Here is an 18,825-nt window from a genome sequence, read left to right on the forward strand (position 1 = left end):
CACCACTCATGGAATTAGATAGTCCATGATAGACACAGGTCAAATGTGTTCACGAGCAAATTTATATGTAAACTTTGTTTACTGAGCATCTACTTGTCTGTAAACCATGCTCAATAATGAGATGTGAATCTATTTGTAACTGTTAAATATATATTAACCAGAGTTGTAATATGACTTTTAAAATAAAAATACTAACTGCCTTGAGTTGGACATTTTTATTCTTGCTTTTCACTTTCAAATTCTTAAACCACTGCATTCTACATTTTTAACAAAATATGTTTTTATTAGTGCAAATTTGTTATAGGCATGGTTATATCTACTTTATAAATTATATAAACCAACTAGGCTGACTGTTAGTCTCATGCTGTCAGCCAGTCAGGTCCGATCAGGCTAATATCCCGGCCCTAATTATGCATCAGATAGATCTCAAACATAAATGTGATTAGAGCTGACAGTTAAATCAATTTTCTCTACATTTCCATAAAACATCTTTAGAATGAAACTTTGTTTTTTTCTGTTTCTGGAATTAACTAAAGTTTATTTTTGTTTGTTTTTTTATTCAATCCAAGCCAAGAATGCTCTGCCCCAACCTACCCCATAACATCCATATAGCTGCCAATATCTGCCTTTTAAAATACTGTAGGAAAGTAATTTGTATCCTAAATTCATTAATCTCTTAAAGGGACAGTGAAATCAAAATAAATATTTCATGATTCAGATACAGCATTAAGCAACTTTCTTAATGATGTCTATTATCAAACTTGTTTTATTTTATTGATATAATTTTTTTTAAAAAAAGATTGGTCTAAGGAGAAGCAATGCACTACTAGGAGCTTGCTGAACACATTTCGTGAGCCAATGACAAGATGCAGAAATGTGCAACAACCAATCACCAGCTAGCTCTCAGTAGTATATTTTTACTCCTAAGCCTACCTAGGCATGCTCATCAACAAAGGATACCAAGGGGATCAAACAAACGATAATACAAATAATAAATTATAATAGAAAAATACATTTTTAAAATTGCATTAACTATCTGACTTCTGAAAGTTTACTTTCTGCCCCTTAAAAAATATATGCATTTGAAAATCGACATTTACCATAGAATTCTTGTTTAAACTACAGCTATAATAAAAGGAGTGGTCCTGTTGTTAAACTATCTCATGTGAAAATTGTGACAAACCTATTGGGGGTATACAGGATGTTTAGAAGTAACCTAAATTATGACAATCACAAATACAAAGATGTTTAGATTTGTACTTCTGATATCTGAGATCTAGCAAAAAGGTAAAAAAAAAAAAAACTATTTCAAAGGTATGATAATGATTTAGGAAAAGTGTAATGCATTAGTTTACTTTTCAAAAAAAATATCAGATCTCTGTTAGACTAATGTTTATTCTATTTTTGCAAGCAATGGGTTAAACGTCTAAAACGTTGTTTGGATTACATATCGATTTAAGATGAGAGATTCTATTACCATTTAGGGACCACATTGTTGCTGTAACAATATAAAGAGCACATGATTCACTAGACAGTTGGAATTCTAACAATATCACCAGTAATTTAACCCATTGCCTAACAAAAAATACAGCAGTGTTGTGCTGTGATACAAAAAAGTAACATAAATTATATAAAAGAGATGACAAAAATAAATACACTGAGGACAGAGAAGGAAACAAGTATATGGTAAGAAAACAAAACTTACGATGAGAAGATAGAAAAAGAATAGTGATGATAATGGAACATATGCAACAGTGTATAGAGAAGCAGAAAGGAGACAAGATATGGTATAAGAAGGATATGATCAAAATTAGGAATGAAAGCAAGAAGCGTGAAGAAGAATTCAGCGGGGACAAAACAGATGGAGGCAGAATGGGGAATGGATTGAAAATGGTTAAAGGGACAGAAGAAGTTGTTAACAGATATTTACATTAAAATGCAACAGTGGAAATTTGATTAATGCACGGGAGGAAGTAGAGGGGCAGGATAATAATTTACGCAGTCTCACACTAGTCAAAACTCAGGATATACAAATAAAAATACATTTTAAAATAACAAGGACATAACACAGGTGTGGAAAATGTAGCCTTAGGAAAAAAATGTCCAGCGTTACTATGATTTCGTGCAGATGGCTTTGATAGTGAAGAACTTTTCATATAAATGTTACAATTACTAGTTTTGATTAACCTTAGCATAAAGAAATAACAGAGATGTTAGTGCCTAAATAAAACCTGCTGATGCTATACTCAAAACATGAATGACCAGGTGCGTGTATTATATTTTGTTAACACTAGAGGGCGCGTGCTAATGCAAAGTGACAGATCTAAAGCTGAATTGAGGACCAGAAAGCAGAGTGGATAAAATGATTGGGCTTCTTGGGAACCAGAGGTTTCCTTTCCTTGTATCCTTACAGCTTGAGCATCAGTTATAGCTCTGTGGATGAAGGGCTGACAGTTCTTATCAGCTAAATTGTTAGCGGCTGCACCTTTGGAGATCAGTTACCAGGCGAGGATTCCAGCACTTAACATGAGCCACTGTGAACCTTATGTGACAAGGAACAACAACTGTCCCATTACATCTGTGCGCAATGAGAGTCAGGACTACCTGCTCATGGAGATAGAAGATGGAGTAGATAACTTAACGCATCCTTATGGATTATACCCCATGTGAGTAGCCCATGTGTAGTGTGCAATGAGATGCTAGCACTATTTGAATATCATTGGTTTACATTTAGATGCAGCAGTGATTTATTATATGTTATTTTGCACATCAAAAGTGTATATAATATACATTTCATTCTTATGGACACTGCAGCTGTGGTTAACCCTTTAATTACCAGATATCTGCAATACATTTCATAGGTGTATGTTCCATCCGTTTGTGATAATGGTTTTCCATTGTATGGCCATTTGAGTTAACTGAATATTGATTTTTTTGGTGTAGCTTCCATTACAACAAATATTGCAATTGGTGTATGTGTTTGTGTATCTCCATAAAAGGGCATGTGGTTTAAATTGTCATAGTATTACAAAAATATCTTATTTTCTGTAAGCATTGCTTTAGCTGCCTTTTTTTGTACAATTGAGTTCAAAATTGGAAGTCAGCCTTGTTAAAGTACTTGTTGAATCAGATAAGCTGATCTAATTTACTGGCTATTTTGCTTTAAACTAATTATATAAAATTGTATGAATCATTTTTGAAAAAAAGGAAGTTGCTAATTTTTCTTCTCATTTAAAATGCACATAGTCATCCCAGACAATGCAATTAGATTAAGGGAAATGGGAGAAATGGAGACTAGTTGTGGATATTTAATAGAGCAAAACCTCATCTGGCAAATGTATTTTGTAGTAGTGTTTTGATGGATAAAGTGGAAATCAGACAGAAACCCAACTTTACTGTACATCTATATATAACAGATATTTGATGAAAAGAGCTCAAAATAAATTGTATTTCATTTGGGTGCCACAAATGTATGTATTTTACAAAAGAAAAGCAACATGTATTATATTACACTGTATTTGTTATTATTTGGATATTTGGAATTAGACAGTTTATAATGTCCCATTTATTTTGGGGATAAAGAAAAACGTATGTGTTGTTCTGTGGTTATTATAATAAACCCTAACTGCATTTTTAAACATGGAATATTTCCTAGAAATGTACTCCCATCATTTCAGAGAAGGTGAACTATTTCTTGATTTATACTTTTTTGTTTTTGTTGCCATTTTTCAGATTTGGAAAAACAGAAAAGCAGGGGAGAAATTATACACTGGAACATACTATTTAACAGCACACATTTCAACTATTTTATTGGCACTGTTAAAAAGTAGAAAATATGAATAGTTTTATGTAGTAACAATTAATAATAGTTTAAGAACTATACACACACATTTATTTCTCTTCTCCTGAGTGATGCCTGATAATTATATACATACAGGTATATATTCATTCAATTATTTATTTGCCTAAAGTTAAATTTGCGCTGCACCACATGTCTATTATATGTCCACTCTACTTGCATACATATAAAGTGTATAGATGTCCATAATGATTTTTCAGCACATGTCTTACTTCATTGTATAGATATTTGACATAATTATATAGTGCAGTGTGTTCATTTTCAGTGTATTATTATACAGCACACATCAGTGTATAGGCACATATCATAATTATACAGCACATAGTGCTGACATCAGTGTATAGGCACACATCATCATTATACATCACAGAGTGCTTGCCATCAGTGTATAGGCATTAATTATACAGTGCAGCATGTTTATTAGTGTATAGATGCCTTGCATTATTATATAGTGCAGAGTGCTGTGGTTATTCATGTATAGATGCCGTAAATTATCATACAGTGCGGAGTGCTGTATTTATTAGTGTATAGATGCCTTGTATTATCATATAGTGCAGAGTGCTGTGCTTATTAATGTGTAGATGCCTTGCATTATCATATAGCGCAGAGTGCTGTGCTTATTAGTGTATAAATGCCTTGTATTATCATATAGTGCAGTGTTGTGCTTATTAGTGTATATATGCCTTGCATTATCATATAGATGCCTTGCATTATCATATAGTGCAGAGTGCTGTGCCTATTAGTGTATAGATGCCTTGCATTATTATATAGTGCAGAGTGCTGAGATTATTAATGTATAGATGCCTTGTATTATCATATAGTGCAGAGTGCTGTGCTTATAAGTGTATACATGCCTTGCATTATTATACATTGCACTGCAGAGTGATGTGGTTATTCGTGTATAAAAGCCTTGCATTATCATATAGTGCAGAGTGCTGTGCTTATTAGTGTATAGATGCCTTTTATTATTATATAGTGCAGAGTGCTGAGATTATTAATGTATAGATGCCTTGTATTATTTTATAGTGCAGAGTGCTGTGCTTATAAGTGTATAAATGCCTTGCATTATTATATAGTGCAGAGTTCTGTGCTTATTAGTGTATAGATACCTTGCATAATCATACAGTGCAGAGTGCTGTGATTATTAGTGTATAGATGCCTTGCATTAGCATATAGTGCAGAGTACTGTGCTTATTAGTGTATAGATGCCTTGTATTATCATATAGTGCAGAGTACTGTGCTTATTAGTGTATAGATGCCTTGTAATATTACATAGTGCAGAGTGCTGTGCTTATTAGTGTATAGAAGACTTGTATTATCATATAGTGCAGAGTGCTGTGGTCATTAGTGTATAGTTGCCTTGCATTATTATATAGTGCATAATACTGTTCATATTAGTGTATAGATGCCTTGCATTATCATATAGTGCAGAATGCTGTGCTTATTAGTGTATAAATGCCTTGCATTATCATATAGTGCAGAGTACTGTGCTTATAAGTGTATAAATGCCTTGTATTATCATATAGTGCAGAGTGCTGTGCTTATTAGTGTATAAATGCCTTGTATTATCATATAGTGCAGAGTGCTGTGCTTATTAGTGTATAAATGCCTTGCATTATCATATAGTGCAGAGTGCTGTGCTTATTAGTGTATATATGCCTTGCATAATCATACACTGCAGAGTGCTGTGATTATTAGTGTATAGATGCCTTGCATTATCATATAGTGCCAAGTACTGTGATTATTAGTGTATATATGCCTTGTATCATCATATAGTGCAGAATACTGTGCTTATTAGTGTATAGATGCCTTGTATTATCATATAGTGTAGAGTGCTGTGTTTATTAGTGTATAGATGCCTTGCATAATCCTACAGTGCAGAGTGTTGTGTTTATTATTGTATAGATGTCTTGCATTATCATATAGGTCAGAGTGCTGTGCTTATTAGTGTATAAATGCCTTGCATTATCATACAGTGCAGAGTGCTGTGTTTATTAGTGTATAGATGCCTTGCATTATCATACAGTGCAGAACGCGGTGCTTATTAGTGTATAGATGCCTTGTATTATCATGCAGTGCTGAGTGCTGTGCTTATTAGTGTATAGAGGCCTTGCATTATCATATAGTGCAGAGTGCTGTGCTTATTATTGTGTTGATGCCTTGCATTATCATATAGTGCAGAGTGCTGTGTTTATTAGTGTATAGATGCCTTGCATTAATATAGTACAGAGTGCTGTGCTTATTAGTGTATAAATGCCTTGCATTATCATATAGTGCAGAGTGCTGTGCTTATTAGTGTATAGCAGCCTTGTATTATCATATAGTGCAGAGTGCAGTATTTATTAGTGTATAAATGCCTTGCATTATCATATAGTGCAGAGTGCTCTGCTTATTAGTGTATAGATGCCTTGCAATATCATATAGTGCAGATTGCTTTATTTATTAGTGTATAGATGCCTATTATCATATAGTGCAGAGTGCTATGTTTATTAGTGTATAGATGACTTGCAGTATCATATAGTGGAGAGTGCTGTGTTTATTAGCGTATAAATGCCTTGTGGTATAGATGCCTTGCATTATCATATAGTGCAGAGTGCTGTGATTATTAGTGTATAGATGCCTTGCATTATCATACATTCCACTGCAGAGTGCTGTGGTTAGAGACAAAACACCTCAAACTGAAATGTCTGGGGGAGTGACACATTTGACACACAATTTGTTGCCCAATAGCAGGGTTGGGTTATCATATAGTGCAGAGTGCTGTGCTTATTATTGTGTCGATGCCTTGCATTATCATATAGTGCAGAGTGTTGTGTTTATTAGTGTATAGATGCCTTGCATTAATATAGTACAGAGTACTGTGCTTATTAGTGTATAAATGCCTTGTATTATCATATAGTGCAGAGTGCAGTACTTATTAGTGTATAGATGCCTTGCATTATCATATAGTGCAGAGTGATATGATTATTAGTATATAGATGCCTTTCAATATCATATAGTGCAGATTGCTGTATTTATTAGTGTATATATGCCTTGCATTATCATATAGTGCAGAGTGCTATGTTTATTAGTGTATAGATGACTTGCAGTATCATAAAGTGAAGAGTTCTGTGCTTATTAGTGTATAGATGCCTTGCATTATCATATAGTGCAGAGTGCTGTGCGTATTAGTGTATAGATGCCTTGCAATATCATATGGTGCAGATTGCTGTATTTATTAGTGTAGATGCCTTGCATTATCATATAGTGCAGAGTGCTATGTTTATTAGTCTATAGATGACTTGCAGTATCATATAGTGCAGAGTGCTGTGTTTATTAGCGTATAAATGCCTTGTGGTATAGATGCCTTGCATTATCATATTGTGCAGAGTGCTGTGCTTATTAGTGTATAGATGCCTTGCATTATCATACATTGCACTGCAGAGTGCTGTGGTTAGAGACAAAACACCTCAAACTCAAATGTCCTGGTGAGTGACATATTTGACACACAATTTGTTGCCCAACAGCAGGGGCTGGATTGAACAACAGATCTCTTCTGCAGTCTTACGTATTGCCAATTGGTGATTGCAGGTGGACAGGTTTCCTGCTTGAGATCTTGTCTGCCTGCAGCTTTATAAATCATCCTGTTAGACATGCTAGTATCAGTCTAGGTATAACATTAATAAAGAAAAGAGGTCACTCCACCTCCAGGTTTGTCTGTTTAATATATTGTCACCACTGTTTGACTTATGCAGAGCCTCCACTGATTTGCTATGTCGTGCAGAGCCACCACTTACTTATGCGGGAAAACATAATTTATGTAAGAACTTACCTGATAAATTCATTTCTTTCATATTAGCAAGAGTCCATGAGCTAGTGACGTATGGGATATACATTCCTACCAGGAGGGGCAAAGTTTCCCAAACCTCAAAATGCCTATAATTACGCCCCCCACTACACCCACAATTCAGTTTAACGAATAGCCAAGAAGTGGGGTGATAAGAAAGGAGCGAAAGCATCAACAAGGAATTGGAATAATTGTGCTTTATACAAAAATATCATAACCACCATAAAAAGGGTGGGTCTCATGGACTCTTGCCAATATGAAAGAAATGAATTTATCAGGTAAATTCTTACATAAATTATGTTTTCTTTCGTGTAATTGGCAAGAGTCCATGAGCTAGTGACGTATGGGATAGCAAATACCCAAGATGTGGAACTCCACGCAAGAGTCACTAGAGAGGGAGGGATAAAAATAAAGACAGCCAATTCCACTGAAAAATTAATCCACAACCCAAATCAAAAGTTTTAATCTTATAATGAAAAAAACCCTGAAATTATAAGCAGAAGAATCAAACTGAAACAGCTGCCTGAAGTATTTTTCTACCAAAACTGCTTCTGAAGAAGAGAAAACATCAAAATGGTAGAATTTAGTAAAAATAAGCAAAGAAGACCAAGTTGCTGCTTTGCAAATCTGATCAACAGAAGCTTCATTCTTTAAAACTCAGGAAGTGGAAGCTGACCTAGTAGAATGAGCCGTAAACCTCTGAGGCGGGGATTTACCCGACTCTAAATAAGCATGATGAATCAAAAGCTTTAACCAAAACGCCAAAGAAATGGCAGAAGCCTTCTGACCTTTCCTAGAACCAGAAAAGATAATAAATAGACTAGAAGACTTTCTGAAATCTTTAGTAGCTTCAACATATTATTTCGAAGCTCTTACCACATCCAAAGAATGTAAGGATCTCTCCAATGAAGTCTTAGGATTAGGACACAAAGAAGGGACAACAATTTCTCTACTAATGTTGTTGGAGTTCACAACTTTAGGTAAAAATGTAAACGAAGTCCGCAAAAACCGCCTTATCCTGATTAAAAAATCAGAAAAGGAGACTCACAAGAAAGAGCAGATAAATCAGAAACTCTTCTAGCAGAAGAGATGACCAAAAGGAACAGCACTTTCCAAGAAAGTAATTTAATGTCCAGAGAATGCATAGGCTCAAACGGAGGAGCCTGTAAAGCCTTCAAAACCAAATTAAGACTCCAAGGGGGAGAAATTGATTTAATGACAGGCTTGATACGAACCAAAGCCTGTACAAAACAATGAATATCAGGAAGTTTAGCAATTTTTCTGTAGAACAGAACAGAAAGAGCAGAGAATTGTCCTTTCAAAGAACTTGCAGACAAACCCTTATCTAAACAATCCTGAAGAAACTGTAAAATTCTAGGAATTCTAAAAGAATGCCAAGAGAATTTATGAGAAGAGCACCATGAAATGTAAGTCTTCCAAACTCGATAAAAAATCTGTCTAGACACAGGTTTACGAGCCTGCAACATAGTAATAATCACTGAGTCAGAGAAACCTCTATGACTAAGCGTTCAATTTCCATACCATCAAATTTAAGGATTTGAGATCCTGATGGAAAAACGAACCTTGAGATATAAGGTCTGGCCTTAATGGAAGTGGCCAAGGTTGGCAACTGGACATCCAAACAAGATCCACATACCAAAACCTGGGCGGCCATGCTGGAGCCACCAGCAGCACAACTGATTGCTCCATGATGATTTTGAAAATCACTCTTGGAAGAAGAACTAGAGGCGGAAAAATATAGGCAGGTTGATAACTCCAATGAAGTGTCAATGCATACACTGCTTCCGCCTGAGGATCCCTGGACCTGGATAGGTACCTGGGAAGTTTCTTGTTTAGATGAGATGCCATCAGATCTATTTCTGGAAGCCCCCACATCTGAACAATTTGAAAAAAACACGTCTGGGTGAAGAGACCATTCTCCCGGATGTAAAGCTTGATGACATCTGTTGTGATCATGAAATTATTAGCATTTTGAATCAAGTTAACAATGCTAAACAAATCATAAACCAATACTTGTTGCGCTAAAGTTTCCAACCAAAAAAGATGAAACAGCTGCAACATCAGCCAAAGAAATTGCAGGCCTAAGAAAAGGACCAGAAAATAAATTAATTTTTCTTAGAGAAGATACAAGTTTCCCATCTAAAGGATCTTTAAAATAAATACTATTTTCCATAGGAATAGTAGTACGTTTAGCAAGAGTAGAGATAGCCCCATTAACTTGGGGATCTTTTCCCAAAACTCCAAACTAACTGCTGGCAAAGGATACAATTTTAAAACCTTAAAGAAGGAATAAAAGAAGTACCAGGCTTATTCCATTCACCAGAATTAGGAACTGGAAAAAAACCTCTGAAGTAACCACAGGAGGTTAATAAGCAGAATTTAAATGTTAGCTAGCCTTAAAAAGGACTAGTCTCCTCAATATCCAAAATAATCAACACCTTTTCAACAAAGAACGAATGTACTTTATTTAAAAGTAAAAAAGTAGATTTGTTAGTGTTAATATCTGATGAAGGATATTCTGAATGAGATAAATCATCATTAGAGAAGGATAATTCAGTATGTTGTCGGTCATTTGAAAATTCATCAACTAAATGAGAAGTTTAAAAAAGACCTTTACATTTTATTAAAAGGCGGGATGGCAGACAAAGCCTTCAGAATAGAATCAGAAAAATATTCTTATAAATTCCCAGGTATATCTTGTACATTAAATGTTAAAAGAATAGCAATAGACAATGCATTAATACTGATGGACATTTTTTCTGCATGTAAAAGTTTATCATGATAACTTATTACAAACCATAGCTAAAGATAAAAATTCAAAATATTAAAATAAATGAACTTAGCTTTGGTAGGACTGATATCAGTCAGCAGGAGTCCAACAGTGTTTTCTGATACAGGAACAGTTTTGAGATATCTTGCAAATGTAAGAGAAAAAACAACATATAAAGCAAAATATCAATTTCCTTATATGACAGTTTCAGGAATGGGAAAAAATGCAAACAAAATAAGCCTCTTGAAACCAGAAGCAAAATGAAATAAAGACTTAAATAATGTCAGAAATCTGGCGCCAAGTATGACGCCCACAACTGACAAAATATTTTTTGGCGCCAAGAACGTCTGCAACAAACATGAGTGCCGGTAATGACGAAATTACGTCACCAAACGTAATTGTCGCGCCAAAAAAGTCTCGCGCCAAGAATGACGCAATAAATTATAGCATTTTGCGCTCCCACGAGCCTAACAGCCCGCAATTTAAAAAAGAGAGTCAATTTGAAAATTTCAGGTAATTTTTTTTTTATATATGCATTTCCCAAAATGAAACTTACAGTCTGCAAAAAGGAAATATACTGATTAACCTGAATCATGGCAAATATAAGTACAAAACATATATTTAGAACTTTATATATAAAGTGCCAAACCATAGCTGAGAGTGTCTTAAATAAAAGAAAACATACTTACCAAAATACACTCATCTACATAAAGTAGATAGCCAAACTAGTAATGAAACGAGAATCAGTAGAGGTAATGGTATATAAGAGTATATTGTCGATCTGAAAAGGGAGGTAGGAGATAAATTTCTACGACCGATAACAGAGAACCTATGAAATAGATCCCCATTAGGATGACCATTGTATTCAATAGGTAATACTCCCTTCACATCCCTCTGTCATTCACTGCACTCTGAGAGGAACTGGGCTTCAGCATGCTGAGAAGCGCATATCAACGTAGAAATCTAGCACAAACTTACTTCACCACCTCCATAGGAGGCAAAGTTTGTAAAACTGAATTGTGGGTGTGGTGGGGGGTGTATTTATAGGCATTTTGAGGTTTGGGAAACTTTGCCCCTCCTGGTAGGAATGTATATCCCATACGTCACTAGCTCATGGACTCTTGCCAATTACATGAAAGAAATAACCATTATAGCTATTACTGTTTTAATAAATCAGGTAAACTATTTTCTCTATCATTAAAGGTAAAATAGTTATCTATAGCTGCTTAATACATCACTGGAACATTTTGTTAAGAAGCAGCAATGGCAGAGTATATAATTTATTCAGGGTTTTGAGGAGCAAAATGTGTCTTTGCCAGTGTAGCCAACAATCCTAGCACTAGCTCTGTGTTAAAACATTTAGAATTATGTTAAAACCAGGTGCAGTATTGTTAATTCCTGCAGTAGAAATATGATTGAATTTAACATAATGCATTAGAAGCAACCACAAATAAATGTGGTGAAGGTTTTGCATCCTGTTAAAATGTGAATTATTTTTTGGGGGTAGTAACAGATTTTATGGTAAATGTCAGTGAGTTGGCTCCACAGAATAGTATGTGAATTAAAGGTGAGAATATTACCATAAATTAAAGCTAATTCTGGAGAATGAAGTTAATTTGGAATATTATATTCTACACAGAGTACTTTGGTGAAACAAAGCATTTTTACTTGGTTTTCATATCATATTTTTAATACAATTTCTTGCATCAAAGTTTAAATTTTTCGTAAACATGGTTTGTAGATTGTTTGATAAAGAATGTGGGGGTTACAGATACCTTTTGTAAAAATGGCAGGACCTTATATTATATATATATAAATCACATTTAAGAGTTTCCTGTGAATGCATTATGTAAGAGTTAGAGATGTGCATTCCAGCTTCCCATGAATGCAAATTCATCCAAATTCATCCAAATTTTGCTGATTCGTCAAATTGTTTGATAGACGAATAGCCGAACACATTATTGGATGAAACAGACAAAAAACTGATCGCTTGACAAAATCAATTTGTTAATTTGTTAGTGTTTGGTGCCAAAAAAGGTGCAGGAATAGGGGGAAGGAGTTATGTTTTGTTAATAAGTTCCTTTGTTTGTAATGATGTACAGGGAGTCTTACCATTCATTTGTCAATTACCCAGTGGCCAATCCTGCCATAGTGTTACTAATGACTGATGTGACAGCCGGTCCTAAATTATGGATTTTAGTCATACAAAAGTTGTATGTTCTTTTAACATTGAAATATGGGTTCTTTTAATTGTTTGAATCCTATAATGTAAGATTTGTGTTAATATTAATTGTATATATTAGCAGTTCCCATCGAAAAGAATGGTAACAAATCCGAATACAATATTCTTCCAAACTGAATGCCTGTATGGACGAAATTCGGCTGAACTGAACACTTGAAAAAATCTGACAAAAATCTTTTAGACAAAAACACCCGGCTAGTAAGAGTCTTTTTTTTTTTTTTACTGGTTTCATCAAGTTTCTTAGTGAAAACGGTCAATTATAGTTTGAAAGTATGATAGAGATATACTAGGCTTGCTGACTTTTTGAAGAATATAAGGGAGACTAAGACATTGACAAATTGTTACTGTTAAAAAAAACCAAAACACTTTATTTTACAATTTGATACAGTTTGGTACAATCAAATTCCCGTCTAGCTTAAAGGGACACTGAACCCAAATTTTTTTCTTTCGTGATTCAGATAGAGCATGAAATTTTAAGCAACTTTCTAATTTACTCCTATTATCAAACTTTCTTATTCTCTTAGTATCTTTATTTAAAATGCAAGAATGGAAGTTTAGATGTCGGCCCATTTTTGGTGAACAACCTGAGTTGTCATTGCTGATTGGTGGATAAATTCATCCACCAATAAAAAAGTGCTGTCCGGAGTACTGAACCATGAAAAAAGCTTAGATGCCTTCTTTTTCAAATAAAGATAGCAAGAGAACGAAGAAAAATTAATAATAGGAGTAAATTAGAAAGTTGCTTAACATTGCATGCTCTATCTGAATCACTAAAGAAAAAAATTTGGGTTCAGTGTCCCTTTAATACATTCAACAACTTTCTGCAAATCCATTAATTATATATCTCATTTAATGCACAGGGAGAGTAAAGACATTTGACTCTCAGATACATCAAAATGATTAATTAAATAAGGGTACAAGAGTACAATATACATGTCTGAAATTAAGATTTTAGGTTTTAATAAAATAAGGCAGAAAAATGTTATAAGGGCAGATAAATAAAGGAGTATGGGAGACTGTAAAAAAAGTTAAATCCCTGGAAATAAGGGAGGGTTAGTAAGCCTAAGATAAACAGCCCCAGCAGACTCCCATTGTAGGAACTACTGCTAAGCTAAATTGCAAAAAAAATGAAAAATTAGCTTTAGCATTTTTAATGCAATGATCAACAGCATGTGTCAATCTCAGACTAATTGGTGAGCATACTCTTTTCATAGTGCATGGAACGTACCTCATGCCTTTTAAAATTTTCAAGAGACTATACAGGAAAGGGAGGCAGGTGACTTAGTCATTGAGATCTGGTTACTGCAAACCAATGCTGGAGTGACATCACATTGGGGGCTGATTTGGGCAGGAGTGGGCAAAGCTTGGTGGAAAGTTGGATGTAGCTGGGTGTAGAGTGTGTAGGCCACAGCAGAAGAGAGGTTGAGAATACAAACACTTTTATTCTCTCTTCAAAATATAATAAAAAAGTTCAAAGCACATAAGTAGTGTGTAACAAACAGGCTTAGGTGTTTTGGTTGCACTGTAGTCATAGCCTAATGCTATCTTCTTACACTTCACATTTTTAAAATGTTAAAGGGACAGTCTACACCAGAATTGTTATTGTTTAAACAGATACATAATCCCTTTATTACTTATTCCCCAGTTTTGCATAACCAACACAGTTATATTAATCTACTTTTTATCTCTGTGATTACCTTGTATCTAAGCCTCTGCAGACTGCCCCCTTATTTCAGTTCTTTTGACAGACTTGCACTTTTAGACAATCAGTGCTGACTCCTAGGAACTCCACGGGCGTGAGTACATTACCTATATGGCACAAATGAACCAATGCCCTCTAGTTGTAAAAAAAGGTCAAAATGCATTCAGATAAGAGGCAGCCTTCAATGGCACAGACATTAACATATGAGCCTACCTGGGTTTAGATTTCAACTAAGAATACCAAGAAAACAAAGCAAAATTGATGATAAAAATAAATTGGATTTTTTTTAAAATGACATGTCCTATCTGAATCATGAAAGTTTATTTTTGACTTGTCTGTACCTTTAAAACAAGGCTGATTTGTCTAAACAGACCACCTACAATTTGTTTACAAATATAAAGATACAATTACACGCCACATATTATATTACAAATAAATAGTCATCTACTTAATCAGAAACATAATTGCAATAGGACTTCTTGAATATGCATAGATCAACATGCCCAACAAAAACATCTTCAACTATACCAAATTTCTCTAGATGTACCTGTATCCATAATAGAATTATATTTAGTTATATTTTATTACTATGATTTGAAGCGTTCATTGTAAATAATAAATACATTAAACACAGTTTACTTGTCTTATCAAACTTGTACTATTCACTTCTATTAGGGAATGCGAAAATTAGATTGATTTTGCTCGATTTCGGGTGTTAGTTTTTCCCCCAATTATTTTTACTCCATTGATTTCTATGGAGGAATACATGCACGCGCACAAAGAAAAACGAAGTTATGTTTTTCACGATATTCAGGGTTAACGCTAACGCAAAATAAGTTTTTTTTTAAACTTGTAATACAAATGCAACTTGACTTGCGCAAAACGCTTAACTCTAGCGGAGTTTTTTGCGATCGTGAAAAAAAAATACATTGCCACTTGTAATCTAGCCCAAAGTGTTTTTCACTGTATCTTTCTCTAAAAATCATCATATGGCCGTAATAAAAATGTCTAATTCTCACCTTTTAATAACTCAAATAAATACAGAGCTATATGAGTTGCACATAGTTGAAATACAGGTACACTGGGCAGGTGCAGTGTATGTACATATGCCTCTAATAAGTAATAACCCTAACTATAAGGTTGTTGTTTTTTTGCCAATACAAGTATATTGCGAACATGTTTCTATTCCATTTAAAATGCACTCAGGTATATTTTATTTTTGACTATTTTATGCCTTTAAACACAATGATGTTCTACTTGTTTGTTATAGCTGTATACACCACAGACAATAACTAATACATTTTATAGACATTATAATATAATAATGCAGTTTAATTTGTATTACAAAATTTAGTTACTTGTTTGTCACATATAAAACTATAGCAGACAGTACTCATTCATTATACATAGACTGACTATAAGATGTACAGTGGTTTGGCATAAAGTTCCTGATTGATTTACTTTGTGGGCGTTTTATTTGTTCAAATTACAAATTAGATCATTAAATTAATGTGTTTAACTCCATCACTGTCAGAGTGGATTGAGATGGACAATCTGGCATACTTAAAGGGACATGAAACCCAAACTTTTCCTTTCAAGATTAAGACAGAGAGGCATATTTAACAAATGTCTGTCGGACCTAATCTGACAGTGCGGATCAGGTCCAACAGACATCGCTGAATGCAGAGAGCAATACGCTCTCAGTATTCAGCATTGCACCAGCAGCTCACAAGAGCTGCTGGTGCAACGCCGCCCCCTGCAGACTCGGGGGGCTGTCAATCAACCCATTCGTACTCGATCGGGTTGAATTCCGGCGATGTCTGTCTGCCTGCTCAGAGCAGGTGGACAGGTTATGGAGCAGCGGTCTTTAATTTTGGTGCCCTGCTTTTCCAGCACACAGCACCCCAGTGACTGACAGCAGTGTATTAGCATTAGTTCCTGTTTCATGGGGATATCACCGCAATGCCACATTGGTTTCACTGTGTCTTGCTGGTGCTCTGAGCTACCTGCTCTGTAATTACTGCATTTTACACTGCTGTGTAATAGAAGCAAGTTGGCTTTCTGGGATCTCTCCCCCCCCCCCTTTTGTCTCCCCCCCCCCCCCCATATATGTTATTTAGACCCTGTCAGCTAAAAGGCAACACACAGAAGAGAGGTAACAGGGGAGGTCAGTGCAGTAAAATAAAGTTACCCTGCCTGCCTTTCCTGCTCTTGGTCTAAAGAGATAAGATCCCCTCCTCCTAGATCTGACCAGATAAGACCCCTCCTCCTCCTGCTGCTGATTATGTTCACAAGCTTTACAGAGTTGCAGACCATAACATCTTCTGCTGTTACTTAGGTGAGACTTCTCAGCATTATTTTAACCCTTTGCTGCCAGTGGCAGATATTTGTAAAAAAAAAAATAGAGCACAATTACTCAGCTTTCAGAACAAGCCTTGTTGCAAGAGCCACTTGATGGGATGTTTTCTGAATGACATTTGCTATTTTACTTGGATAAATCTTGCAGCCCTGAATGATCTTGCTTGATCTTCACAGAATAAGTGTATTCAAAATTACAAAAATCTGAAATAAAAACAAAAATAAAGGAAAAATCCCCATAAAAATGTTTCTATTCCTGGGCTGTGTGTGTGTGTTGGAAAATGTCAGTGCCTTTGAGAGAGAGAAAGAGAGAGTGTATAAGAGATAGGGTAGAAGAATGTGTATGTGTCTGTGAGAGAATGTAAGAGTTTGTGAGTGAAAGTGTGTGTCAGACAGACTGTCAGACAGAGAGTCTGTGTGTTTCTTTTCTCATCTCCCTCCTTTCTTTCTGTCCTCTCCATTTTCTCCTCTCCCACTAATTTTTCTCTTTCTCCCTTTTTTCTCTCCCTCCAAACCTTCTGAGTTGCATGCAGGCTTAATTCAGAACGGTGTAAAAGCCGGAACGGAACAGGCCAGAACAGGCCTTTTATGAAGGAAATTGATTTAAAATATAATGGGATGTGTTAGAGACTCTTGAGAACAATTTTAGGAACAAGAATCCTTGTGATATAATAATTAATTAAACCCTTTAACTACCAAAATAATGCCTGGAACCAAAAATAACAGCCCGGAACACCACCTTCCCAGAAAACCAGATACACCAAATTCACAAGTCACCCATGACTAAATGTCATAAGCGTAATCAGCCACAAACCATCCACAGAAGTTCCAATACCCGTTCCGGCCTGTAAAACTCTTTTTCATGAAAAGTGATAGAACAGTACCTTCCCAGCAAACCAGATACATCAAATTTACCAGTCACGTATTGCTAAATGTAATGAGTGTAATCAGCCACAAAGCATCCACAGAAACCTCTTTATGATATCTGTTCTGGCCAGTATTACACTTTTTCATTAAAAGTGATGGAACGCACCTTCCCAACAACATATACAGACCAAATTCACCAGACACACATAACTAGATTAAATAAGTGTAATCAACCACAAACCATCCACAGAAACCACGTTCCAATACCGGTTCCGGCCTGTAATACACTTTTTCATGAAAAGTGATGGAACGGCACCTTACCAGCAAACTAGATACATCAAATTCACCAGTCACGCATTGCTAAATGTAATGAGTGTAATCAGCCACCAAGCATCCACAGAAACCTCTTTATGATATCTGTTCCGGCCTGTAATACACTTTTTCATTAAAAGTAATGGAACAGCACCTTCCCAACAATATATACAGACCAAATTCACCAGACACACATAACTAGATAAAATAAGTGTAATCAACCACAAACCATCCACAGAAACCACGTTCCAATAAAGGTTTCGGCTTTTAAAATGCTTTTTCATGAAAAGTGACGGAACGGCACCTTCTCAACAACATATACAGACCAAATTACCCATCCACATATAACTAAATGTGATAAGTGCAATCAACGACAAACCATCCACAGAAACCATGTTTCAATACCCGTTCCGGCCTGTAAACCAATTTTTCATGAAAAGTGATGGAACGGCACCTTCCCAGCAACATATAAAGTCCAAATTCACCAGCCACACATAACTAGATGTGATAAGATTAATCAACCACAAACCATCCACAGAAATCACGTTCCAAAACTCGTTACGGCCTGTAAAACGATTTTTCATGAAAAGTGATGGAACGGCACCTTATCAGCAAACCAGATACATCAAATTCACCAGTCACACATAACTATATGTGATAAGTGTAATAAACCACAAACCATCCACAGAAACCACGTTCCAAAACCCGTTACAGCCTGTAACACACTATTTCATGAAAAGTGATGGAACGGCACCTTCCCAGCAACATATACAGACCAAAATTACCAGCCCCACTTAACTAGATGTGATAAGATTAATCAACCACAAACCATCCACAGAAATCACGTTCCAAAACTCGTTACGGCCTG

General features: G+C 35.4%; 1 protein-coding gene across 1 annotated transcript in view; it reads left to right on the top strand.

Annotated features, from left to right (window-relative positions):
* The first annotated feature begins 2,526 nt into the window (after positions 1-2,526).
* TRPC6 (transient receptor potential cation channel subfamily C member 6) overlaps positions 2,527-18,825 on the top strand; it is a 599,576-nt gene continuing 583,277 nt past the window's right edge. Inside the window, exon 1 of the mRNA XM_053708587.1 lies at positions 2,527-2,666. Within this exon, the coding sequence (XP_053564562.1) occupies positions 2,527-2,666 (140 nt within the window). The remainder of the gene's footprint in view (positions 2,667-18,825) is intronic.

The sequence above is a fragment of the Bombina bombina genome, chromosome 3, assembly GCF_027579735.1.
Source record: "Bombina bombina isolate aBomBom1 chromosome 3, aBomBom1.pri, whole genome shotgun sequence".
In the NCBI taxonomy this organism is placed as follows: Eukaryota; Metazoa; Chordata; class Amphibia; order Anura; family Bombinatoridae; genus Bombina; species Bombina bombina.